Below are 12,370 nucleotides of genomic sequence, written 5' to 3' on the forward strand. Positions count from 1 at the left end.
GTCATTTTGATTTGTGAGGCATCTAGCTCAGTGCCCTGAGCATGCGTGGACTTTTATCGGTAGCATTGAGGTTGTAGCATACTCACTACCCCTCAATTTCCTCATCTGGCATGAGGGCTCATCTCTATCTAACTCAGTTCGGTTCGGAACTGCGGGCTGTTCATATAAAGAAAGGCCATCTGACTGTGGTCGGGGAAGAAGACATGACACTTTAACCAGGCTGGTTGGTTCTCTTGGAGACTACCTATGTATGACATCTGGAACAAATTGTGGTCTGATCTTTGGTCCTATCACTTCTCATTCAGATCAATACTGGTCTGAATATTCTTTTTTTTTTTTTGGCCACGCCGTGCAGTTTGCGGAATCTTAGCTCCCCAACCAGGGATCGAACCCCTGCCCGCTGCAGTGGAAGAGCAGAATCCTAACCACTGGACCGCCGGGGAAGTCCCAGGTCTGAATATTCTTTAGATTAAGTGAAATTAAAAGGAACTGCTTTGTAGCCACCTCCAGTGTGTGCCTACAGACCTGGGCTATATCTGCACGCCCCTCTAGAGTTGACCCGCAGCCTGGGGGCACTCTGCGCCCTCTCCCTCACTCCCAACGTTTATGTGCGGGGAAATCCTCTTCCTAATGAATGCTGAGGGCAACCTTGGCCAGAAAGTGAAGGCAAGAGACGTCATGAAACGGCAACACTCCACCCACCCGTGGTGCGGTGAAGGATGCATGAATGTTGTTGCCTGAAGTGGGCCCGTGTTGCCATGGTGATGGAGGCGCGCTGCCGCTAAGTGGATGAGCCGCAGCTCCCATGGATTTTAATGGCAGCTGGTCAGTGCCACCGCCTTCCGTGAATTGCTGCCCCCGAGTCGCTGCTTGGCCCCGGCTGTCCTGATCTCTGTTGACAAATGGTTGTCTTCACAGTCAAACTACTAACTGTACTCTAATTAATGAACGTGCTAATTATTCTTCCCTACTCCCAGCACATTTGTCTAACTAACCTGTCACACACGGATAAGTGCAGTGTCTGCATCAGCACCGAGGGCGCTGGGAGGGGGGGGGGTCCGGGAGGAGAGGGTGTTGGGCCTACAGCCGGGATCTGTGGGCTCTTTCTTGTTAAGCTACCTTTACTAACGGTCAGGTGTCCGGAAATATGTTAATTTCTCCTTTCTCTTCTTAAAAAAAAAATCTCTTTAGGGGCTGAGCGGCCATTGGTCACTTCACTAGCCCCTGAGGGGATTGCCAAATTCGGATGCAGAAGGACCAGGCGCCCCAAGCTCTGAAAACTATTCCAGAAGCAGCATTCGCGGTGGTTAAAAACCCAGACTTTGAAGCTAGACAGGCCTGGTTTTGAATCCTAGGTCTGCTCCTTGCTTCCTGTGGTTTCACCGCTCTGCACCTCAGTCTCGTCTTTTGGGCAATGGGAGGGATAATCTGTCCCCAGAGGGGTGTGTTGGAGAGCAAACGCACAAGCTAGGTCCCCAGGACACAGCTGCTCAGGGCCTTGGGTCCAGGGCTGGGTCTGGTCTGGTGTAGGCCGGACCAGGGCCGGCTCCAGGCCTGGAGACCGTTCTGCTAGGAATTCGGAATCCAGCGCGGGCCGCTGCGCCCCTCGCGCCCCGTGCGCGCTCCTGCCCCGTGCCCCTGGCCTGCCTCTCTTTTTGTTCTGTCTCAGCAGCTCTCTGTTGAGATGAATGGCATTTCCAGAGGCTTCACCTCTGCTAAGTGTTCCTCTGTAGCCGCAGCCAGAATCTTAATGTGCTCGCTGTAATTTAATGGCCATCTCGGCCGACTGCTAAAACGCTCTCTTCCTGGGTGAAGTGGACTCGCTCCACCGGTACGCGCGCCCCGCCCGGGCGGGGAGGCTCCGGGAGGTCAGACGTGGAGGTCCCCCCACGGGAAGGGTGAACCTCTTCCCAGGCGCCTCCTCAGCTTTCTAAAGTGGGGCTGGCTGGGTATTCCGCTCCAACCCCCGCGCCCCCATCCTGTTCGCGGGGCTCCTGAGGGTCGGGGAACGAGCCGGAGAGGCTGCTCCTTCCTGCGTTCCTGCGTTCCTGCGTTCCTGGCCCCTGGCGAGATTGCCACAGACGCCCTGGGCTGACCACGTAGGATTCTGTTGATGCTGTTTTCTGTGTGCCTGCAGATCCTGGCACAAACTCAGACGCCACAGACAGAAACACGGGAGCAGGAAGGAGATGAGGACGAGCCTTAAAGACGTCAGGCTGTAACACACAGAGAATTCTTTAAAGCTGGGCATTTAAAATCTGGGATTATAAGCGGTGAACAGTCACAGCGTGGCAGCAGACGCATAGGGCACTCCTCACCCCACCCCTGCCCTGCCCCAGTCTTTATGGAGCAGTGGCCCTCAACCACGTGACAGCTGTGGAAAGCACCAGGTCCTTTCATTGTCCTGCCGTCTGGGGGTCCTAGGAGTAGATATCTGACCAGCCTGGGCCAGTGGGATTGTCCTAATAGTTCACTGAGAAGAGTCAGTCCTTTACAGGTGACAGAGCTGTAAGACATAAAACTCCAGAGTTGGAGGTGGAGGTATTTTCCACTGTGTGGAGAAAACTGGTCTGCAGAGAGAATATGGCTGCTGAGCTGTGAGAAAGTGGAGAGAAAAGGAGAGAGACTGAGACAGAGAACTCCGTTTGAGAGGCCCAACCTCATCTCTGCTCTTTTCAGTGTTTGGTTGTTCAGTTCCTTGGATTCTTTGAGTCAATAAATTTCCCTTTTTTGCCCAAGCTAGCTTGAGCTAAGTTTCTATTGTTTGCAACTAGAGTACTTTTCAAGGGGCCTGGCCTTCACTTCTGATGCACTGTCACTAAGACAGCAGGGGTCTTAGAAGGGCCAACACTTCATGGGGACCAGACCCCTCGTCTACTGGGACCTAAGCGTTCCCTGACACTTGCAAATGAGATCTCGTTGAGGTGAATACACAAAGCTTGCTAGTGCCCAGCCCCTAACCAATCTTGTAAAGACTCCACACGTTGTGAAGTGCCCCAGGCACTCAGAGAGAGTTCTCAAGAGCATCATGACCAGCCAGGGCTGCCCTTGCTACTGGCCTCTGTGCATCCAAACTCCAAACGCTTGGGTCCTCCATGGACCCCCATGGACCTCTTTCACCCCAACTGGCCTCAGCTGCTTTAGGTATGAGGACTGTGTGATCTCTTCCCCGTGCTGGCCTCTCCCACAGCAAGATGCAAATCCTGCTGCCACTAAGTAGAGTGGCCAATGTCCTTTTTATTTTTACTTTCTTTCTTTTTGTTGTTGTTGTTGTTTTTTCTGGCTGTGTGGCACGCGGGGATCTTAGTTCCCCGACCAGGGATCGAACCCGTGCCCCCTGCATTGGGATCGCGGAATCTTAACCACTGGACTGCCAGGGAAGTCCCCCAATGTTCTCTTTCAAAGTGAGGTTTTGATAAGAGCTCTTCTTCATCACTGCCAAATAGTTGTTGAGCCTGGGATGAAGTTTGCAGAATCTTGCATTATCTGTGTAACTGCGGAGGGAAGAAAACTGTCCTATAAGATGCCAGGCCACCACCTCCCTCACTCAGCAGGTTCCCTCTTACACCTTCTCTCTACTCTTATTATTATGCTGAGACGATTCCAGGGAAGTAGCTCAGTAATTACCTCAGAGAAGCCAGTTGCGGTGGTTAAGGTCCTTCCCGTGTGGAAGCTTTCCTAGGTGACCCCCTTTCTGCTCCTTATCTAAGTTCTTTGGTTTAGTTTTCATTCTCTTGTTGCTTGTTTCCCGTGGAAACAGAGGCATCAGCCGTCCACCTCATCATCATTCATTCATTCATCCAGGGCTTATTACTCGGCTGCTACTCTGGACCCTGACATGCGTCAAGTAGTTACTTTTTCCCTAGGAATTCAAGGAAAGAGAGAAAGACAGTACTCTGGACACAAACCTTTTTGGTGCTCAATAAATAAAAAACATGCTTCACTTTTTCTTCCCTTCCTGCCTCTCTCCCGAGCCCTGCTTCTTCTGGCAGGACACGCTGAGCCAGGGTACTTTGGTGGCTAGTTTAAAAAAAAAAAAAAAGAAGAAGAAGAAGCCCTGTAATTGTGCTGGGACCTTTGGAAATTCTAATGATGAAAGGCAGAGTCCGGCCCTCACTTCCCCTTCCTGCACAGTGCGGGCCTGGGGTACCACGGAGCTGATAAGTCCTTGCTGGGAGCCGGAAACAAACATGGATCACGAAACCCTGGGCAATATTGTCCTGCTGGCCATCGTCACCCTCATCAGCGTGGTCCAGAACGGTAAGGGAATCCCCTCCCTCAGGGTAGATTTTGTTTCTAGTTGTTTGAAAGTCAGGCTTACACAGTTGTGTGTGTGTGTGTGTGTGTGTGTGTGTGTGTGTACACTTTTGTCTTTATCTATATTTGTATCTTTATTTGAATGTATAGGGGTTTGTGCCTTTCTGCATGAATTTAGGTTTTTCCTTCTCCCAATCGTTCTTTCACTTTAATGGGGATGATTAATCATGTCTGTAGAGCCAGGGCAGCAAGCTGGAGGTTGTACAAAAACCGTCACTGGAGTGTCTGCAATCAGCATTTTAACTATGAATTACTGTGGCCAGAGACCAGCTGGAGGGCAGGAAGGCTGGAAAGGGACAATCAGATATATGTTCACCCAGACACTGGGTTATACTAAGTGCAGCTGGGCGCTCTTCACCTGTCACCTGTAGGCTAAAAAAAAGGAAATTTATGCGGTGTGAGAGGGATTTCACCTTAACATTATTTTACCTCTGTATTGCTTTCTTTTTTTTTCTTTTGAAGAAACATCTTCTTTGCAATACTTTCTTTTTCTCTAGCAATGCATAATTTTTGAAGCATTTTTTGGTAGGCATTATGTACTTATATAAAGGGAGAGAGAGAGCGGGGAGGATTTTCTTGTTTGGGGTTTGCATTTCCATGAACTCTGCGATCACTTAAACCAAGCAAGGGACCTAGAAGTGAAAAAGGCAGGACTGGGTAGAACTTTCTCTTTAAAGTTCTGAGCTAGGACTGCCTCAGGCTCTCTCTATCAGTACGGCCAGTGTCTTTGGGATTTGCAGTTTACAAAGGTAGAGGAAAAAGGAGAGGAATTACTAAGGGCAGCTCTGTAACTTAATGGTAATTACTGAATGCTCACACCCTGGCACACTTTGGAAACTTGGGTGTTCAATCAACTGGGGATATTCGGATATTTTCCCCCATCTCGAGTGTGGACAGAGGCTGGTGATGCGCCTTCTGGGCACTGAGTAAGGCTTCCCGTGGCCTCCCCGCACCAGAGAGTGGCCACTTTCCATACTCCGAGTATGTTTCCTCCATGGAACAACACGTTTTCTTTTTTCTTTTTTGAATTTTTGAATTTTATTTTATTTATTTTTTATACAGAAGCTTCTTGTTAGTTATCTATTTTATACATATCAGTGTATACATGTCAATCCCAATCTCCCAATTCATCCCACCACCACCAACCCTCCCGCCACTTTCCCCCCCTTGGTGTCCGGAACAGCACTTGGCAGCTTTCTGACCCAAACATTTTCATTCTAAACCTCACACAACAGAGTTGCAGCTCAGAGAGGGGACGAAGGGCCGGTTGAGGCTGCCACAGTCTCAGGCCATTGCTGTTTCATGTTGGGGCTCCCTTAGTCTTGTCAGTCGCCAAGGGATTCATTCATTCGACCTGCATACACCCACAGGGACCCTGCTCTGTCCAGGAAGGGTCCCGCATCCATGAGGATGTAGCAGTGAACAAGAAAGCTAGGTTCCTGCCTCCCAGGAAAGGAGAGGCTGGCGGGAAAAGATGGGCAGGCAGGAAGCAGGAAGCCTGCAATGATGCTTACGGCCCCCGTGGAGGCAGTCGCATGGGTGTCGGAGGGCGCTGCTTGTTCAGCTCTCCCCCTCCGGCCCTCCCCCGGATCCCCGTCAATCTCGGTGACAGTGGACGGGGGCCAGGGTCCCCTCAGCCGCCTGTGCAGATGGGGCTGAGCAGAGGTTCGAGTGCACCCTGAGCTGCTCCCTGTTGGTCCAGGCCGAGTCGGGGGAAGCTGGAGGGTCTCCTCCTGTGAGAACAGACTCTTTTCATCTCTCCTGAGATGCTCCAGGATCTGGCCCTTGTCTGTCCAGGGGATCCTGGGCTTTTCCGTAGAAGCACAGCAAACCCGGAGCAGACTTGAGGTGGACGATGAGATTTCTAATTATTTTTTGGCAGATGAGATTAAGTCTTCTTCTTTGGTGCAAGGGGGGAGGAGAGATTACAGACGGCCGCATGTCTGAGTTTGAACCGCAATCTTTCGGCCGACCATTTCAGATAGATAACGACAGGACACAGCGGTCTCCCTGACACGGTCCCATGAACTGAGGAGGCTTCCTGGTGGGGGAGAGACAAGTGTGGACCAGCTCCTGCTTTGGGCTGGAGACTTTTCATCCTGGGCACACAGATGATTGGGGTGCATGTGTAGCGGTGTGGACGGCACGGCCCCAGCATCACAACCTCTGTCCGTCCCCATCCAGTCCCCCCACTTCCCTTTCACAGCGTTGTCCCACCCATGCTCGGGGGAAAAGACATGCTGCTGCCCTTCTGAAGCCACAAAAGGAGCCCTTGCCTCCCCCTCAGAGGCTTAGGATCAGCCCTGCTCCCCTCTGAGGCAGAGACCAGGGCTCCCGTGTGATGCTGAGATCACCCTGTGAGGACTTCTTCTTTCTAACTGTTAAATGTGCCCGTGCAGGGGAACAAGAAAAATTCAAATGACTTGGAAGATAACACCTCTACCCGTTTTAACCGTTGAGTTTTTAGGCAAACACAAAGGTCCAAATGTAGGTCCAGAACTTCTCTTTGCAATTCTAATTAACCTCGATGTTGCAGCCATAGGTCTACCTTATTGAGTGCGGAAAACATGCAAAAGCTCTGCCTCCACCCCCAATTACATTTGATACCCTTTCTGTTAGCTTTAGGAACTATTTACATGTTGTTGCCAGGCACGGCACACTTTGTCTTTGTCCCAAGACAAGGAGGTCAGTCCCCGTGTCTGTGACAGTGTTGGAGGGCTCTGTGCTCTCGGCACATGGTGTGCGCCCGATTCCCCGGGGGAAGGGCCAGAGCCCACCCGCCTGGTGGAACCTTCTCCTCTGCCTCCCAGATGCTCATTAGTCATCAAGATCTTTGAACTCGTGGCCCTCTTCCAGCTTGATCCAGCAGAACGCACGTTTGGAAATGCAGACCAAGTTTAAAGTATCTCGTTCCGAGAGACCTGGACCAGAACTACCAAAGCCTGGTTTCCCAGGGAGTGGAGAGAGATGCATTTCCCATGCGTAGCATCCAGAGGGCCTCCAGCTTCTTGGCCAAGGTGCCAGCAGCTTTGCCATGAAGCAAACCTGGGAAACACAGATTTAGAGAAAGTGATTTCCATAGGAAGCCAAACTAATTAGACTGGGAGGAGAGGGTGAGCTGAGGGGAGGGACCCGGGCCTCGTGCGTGGAGGCCTGAATGGTGACAGCAGAAATCTTCTTTACAGCATCCTCAAGAGCCCCTGCTGAACACTCCCCTGACGGAGGGCTCACAACGCACTGGCCTTGCCCTTCCCACTGTTAAGTGTATTGAGAATTTGCTTTGTGTCAAGTATGGTGCTGGGCATAATATTATCTCATTTAATCCTTGCACCCTATGAAATATATAGTATTATATTTCTTTGTTTTTTATTTTTAAAAAGTTTTTTAACATCTTAACTGGAGTATAATTGCTTAACAATGGTGTGTTAGTTTCTGCTGTATAACAAAGTGAATCAGCTATACATATACATACATCCCCATATCTCCTCCCTCTTGAGTCTCCCTCCCACCCTCCCTATCCCACCCCTCTAGGTGGTCACAAAGCACCGAGCTGATCTCCCTGTGCTATGCTGCTGCTTCCCACTAGCTATCTATTTTACATTTGATAGTGTATATATGTCCATGCCACTCTCTCACTTCGTCCCAGCTTACCCTTCCCACTCCCCGTGTCCTCAAGTCCATTCTCTACGTCTGCATCTTTATTCCTGTCCTGCCCCTAGGTTCCTCAGAACCATTATTTTTTTTTAGATTCCATATATATGTGTTAACATACGGTGTTTGTTTTTCTCTTTCTGACTTAACTTCACTTTGTATGACAGACTCTAGGTCCATCCACCTCACTACAAGTAACTCAATTTTGTTTCTTTTATGGCTGAGTAATATTCATTGTATATATGTGCCACATCTTCTTTATCCATTCACCTGTCAATGGACACTTAGGTTGCTTCCATGTCCTGGCTTAATTCACAGGTAAGCAAAGTGGAGCTTGGAGAGGTTAGAACATTGGTTGGAGGTTCCAGAGCCAGTAATGGTGAAACTGGGATTCAAACCTACTCCAAAGGGTAGACCTTTACACAGTGTATTTTTTCTCGAATTCATTCATTCAAACGCTCACTACTCAGGAAGTTCTCTCTTATATGGAACTGAAATCTGCTGCCTTATAATTTCTATCCACTAGTGTGTTTGTTCTTTGGAAAAGCTTCGACTGTGCCTGCTGCTTCTGTGTTTACAAAGTCACCTGCAACATCCCTTCTTCAATGGATCATTCCTCATATGACTTGGTTTCCAGAGTCCCTTGTCATTGGGTTCCCCCTCCTACCCCACTCCCCACCAACTTGCCATGTTCTTTCTAAGAGGCAGGTGGGTGTTTTCCATGCAGGGAAACTGTTCCCGAGGTTCAGACACCAGTTCTGTTAAAATAATGGATGTGTGAATTATTCTTTTGTATCACGCTGCTGGTTCATACTAACTTAATGAAAATCTCAAGAGCTTTTTATGTGATCCTGAGAAAGTTATTTACCTTCTCTGACCACCAGTTTCCTCAACAGAGAGATGGAGTTACTAATATCTTCTATGTGTGATGGTTGAAGGTATTGCCTGAGATAATTAACATAGGTAGAGTAGCCAGCAGAGCCCAGCATGCAGTAAGTTCTTGGTCAGCGTTTGTAGCCTTCTCTCTCCGTGTCTCTCTCTGTCTCTCTGGTTTGGCCTGATGTTAGCAGCCAGCCAAGAGAGGTGTGTGAGTGGTCTTTGCATGCATAGTTTCTGTAACATGGTCAAGGATAATAGGAGTTGGAGTGTCAGTGTTTGGAGGAGTGGACAAAGGTGGCCCAACTGTTTCAAGTTTAGCTTAGAAGGAGGGAGAGGTAGACCCTAGTGGGATACAGGACTAAGGCAGGCTTGTTTTTGTTTTGTTTTGAGGGTAGGAAAGATCTGAGTGTGTTTCAAAGGTAAAGATTAGGAGGAAAACAGAGACTGAAGGTTCAGGAAATGGGGCAAACACTGATGAACAAAGACCGGAAGAGGGTGGCAGAAGCAGCGTCAAGGTTGCAGGTGGAGGGCTAAGGCTTGGAAAAGAGGAAGGGGTTTGTTATCAGGCAAGGAGAGGAAGAAGAGAGGCAGACTCGGAGAAGGACGGCCACGCTGTGCAGTTGGTTGCAGAAATAACCTCAGACTTTCTTAATACTGTCTCTGTTTACATGTTCAGGGGCAAGGGGTGTCACCTTGGGTTCTGGAAAGACAATGATCAGAATTTTCTACTGTATTCTATGGTAAGAAGGGACGTCCAGAGTGGACAGTTGGATACTTAAACCCTGTGTAGTTGATGGAATCCCTGAAGTGAGCTTCTATGTGACAGTAGGAGGATAAACACACCCTCGAATGCCCAGCTGGGGTTGAATGCCAGCCTCCCTGCTCCCCGGTGGAGTGACTCTGAGAAAGTCATTTAACCTCCCTGAGCCGTAGGGCCCTTGTCTACAAAGTGGGGACAGTACCACCCACTTGACAGAGCTGGTGCCAGGCCCAATAAAGGAGCATATGTCCAGTGCCTAACAGAGGGCCTTCAGACAAGCCAGCCCTGCAGCTCTGCTCAAAACGGGCACAGTTCTAGGAGAGGAATGTACTTTTGACACAAAGGAAAACATGAAGACTTTTATTCATGTACACAATGGATAAGGCATCCTTTTCATGTCTTTTTGAGGAATCTAATAGAAAGTTGATGGAAAGAAATCCTGTGAGTGGATCCCTGACAATCACGCTTTTCCCTTTTTCACTCTTGAAATAGGAGGAAAGGAATAAAATAGGAGAGGTGAGGGAGAGAGAGAGAGAGAGAGAGAGAGAGAGAGAGAGAGAGAGGGAGAGAGGGACAGACCTTTATCCCGCCATCCCCACCATCCAGCCTGCAGATTCTGTCCCCTCGGCATCTCCTAATCCCACAAGCATCACCCTAACCAGCTCCCTTCTGTCTTTCCCCTGTCCTGGGTCTCACCCCTTTAAACACTCACCATGCTAAAGACAGAGTGGCTTTCTGGCGATGCCACTCCTCAACTTACATCTGTCAGTAACTCCTTGTTGCTCTCAAGACGGAAATAAATTCACAAGTTCTTAACGTGGCTCTCATCAAGGTCACGGTCATGCTGCTAAGTCCGGCAGGCACTTCTCAGCCACCGTCTTCTTCAGCCTTGGTTCACTTACAGCTTTCTCCCTGGGGCTCCCTCCGGCCACCCTGTCTGCACCCCCAGCGGCCCCTGTCGTGCTGTGCCTTCTCTTTCGTCCACAGCTTGGCACACTGTGTCGTTTTAATTTTTGCGTTTTGTTTACGGTGTGTGGTCTGTCTTCTCTTCTTGCATCCTCGCCAGAACAAAAGCTCCTCAGGCCAAGGCTCTTTGTGTGTTTTGTTCTCAGACGTAAGCTGAGTGTCTGGCACGTGGCAAGTGATAATAGAGAAATGTCATTGAAAGAACAATTCACCACCTACCTCTTCGGTCTCATTTGTAATTGTACCAGGTTCCACTTCCCATTCCCCACCACCAATAAGCTGGATGTACTGAACCCCAGAGGTTCTTGCCTCTGAACCTTTGCACGTTCCGTTACACGAGAGTGGAGTGGTCTCCTCTGCTTGCCACACTTGTTCTTCAGATTTTATCTTAAATATCACCTCCTCTAGGAATCCTTCTCTGTCCCAAACACTGAATTAAGTTGCCCCCTTTGACCCTCGATGGCTCTGTATTCTCACTCAATCTGATCTTAGCACGAGTCACTCTGTAGTGTAATTTCTTTACTTGGTTGTCTATTTCTTCCGACTGTCGGATCCTTGAAAGTGAGGGTCGTGTGTTGCTCACCATTGAGTCACCAACACCAAACGCAGTGATTAGTGGAGGGTAGCTGCTGAGTAAATTTCTGCTCAGTGACATTTGATGGAGGACATTTAGGGCATCTTAGAGGTCAAGTTAAGGAACCATCTAACATTCTAGTAAAATAATGGGATACCAGGCTCGTGAACGTTCCCCGTTATAAACCAAATCCAAACTTTTCCCTCTGGCAGGGTTCTTTGCCCACAAGGTGGAGCACGAAAGCAAGACCCATAATGGGTGGAGCTTCCAGAGGACGGGGACACTTGCCTTGGAACGGGTCTACACTGCCAAGTGAGTCCAAACCCTGACACTGCTAACTGACAGATGGGGGGGCCTGGGCACAGGGCTGCATGTCTGTCTGGGCCAACCTTCCAAAGGCCGGGGAGGCGGGGTTCCCAGGGAAGCTTGAACTTCACCTGGGAGACTTTGGGGGCACTTTTCATCATCTTAACAAGTGCTGGTGTGTAAAGAGGGGAAGTGGGGCTGTGGGATGGGGGGATGGAGCTCCGCCTGTTCAGGAACCTCTCAGCCAGTCATTCAGTCGTGGAGTTGACCGATTTTCTGGGGCGTTAGTCCAGAGGGGCTGCCGGGAAAACCAGCCATCACTCACCAGCCGGCTTCGGAAGCAACAGGCAGGACCAGCTGGCAGCTGCCTGCAGCCCCTCAGGTCCCCTCGGTGGGGTCTGGAGGGGACTCTAGTGCGTTTCCTAAGCCAGGTCTCCTGGAGCAACCAGAACGGAAAGAATGGGGGAATTATGCAATGGCTTCTCCACCTCTCCTGCTTTTACTTCTGAATGAAAAGGCTGTTTGAAAACACCTGAAGAACTCAGTGAAGGAGGCGGGTGCTATTTGGGATGCAAATCCAACATTCATTTTCCTCTCTGCTGAATGCATTCAGACAGAGGGTTCAGCCAGCGGCCTGTCACCTGCTTCTCTGAGCCTGTGATTGGCCTGTGAGAAAGGGAGGCTGCAGCTCTGGGCTGGCCAAGGAGCTGGCCTTCAGTCTTGGCTCGGAGGTGACTTGGATGTCTCCAGAGAACCTTCCAAAGTGGGAGTCGTGGCCACACAAGCAACGTTCTCCTAGAACTGCAGGAATAACACAAGCAAATGCAGCCACTCGAGGGCCCTCTGCCTCCCGTCGGCCCCAGCCCCTCAGACCCAGCACTCCTGCGCAGTCTGATTCCGAGGAAATCCCTTCCTGA

At 49.9% G+C, this 12,370-nt stretch overlaps 1 protein-coding gene across 1 annotated transcript in view; it reads left to right on the top strand.

Annotated features, from left to right (window-relative positions):
• The window catches only part of ALOX5AP (arachidonate 5-lipoxygenase activating protein), a 74,727-nt gene that overhangs the window by 39,722 nt on the left and 22,635 nt on the right, over positions 1-12,370 (top strand). The window contains exons 4-5 of the mRNA XM_059902596.1: positions 4,135-4,260; positions 11,360-11,459. Coding sequence (XP_059758579.1) covers positions 4,191-4,260; positions 11,360-11,459 — 170 coding nt within the window. The 5' untranslated portion in view covers positions 4,135-4,190. The remainder of the gene's footprint in view (positions 1-4,134; positions 4,261-11,359; positions 11,460-12,370) is intronic.

Source organism: Balaenoptera ricei, chromosome 18 (assembly GCF_028023285.1).
Source record: "Balaenoptera ricei isolate mBalRic1 chromosome 18, mBalRic1.hap2, whole genome shotgun sequence".
Taxonomy (NCBI): Eukaryota; Metazoa; Chordata; class Mammalia; order Artiodactyla; family Balaenopteridae; genus Balaenoptera; species Balaenoptera ricei.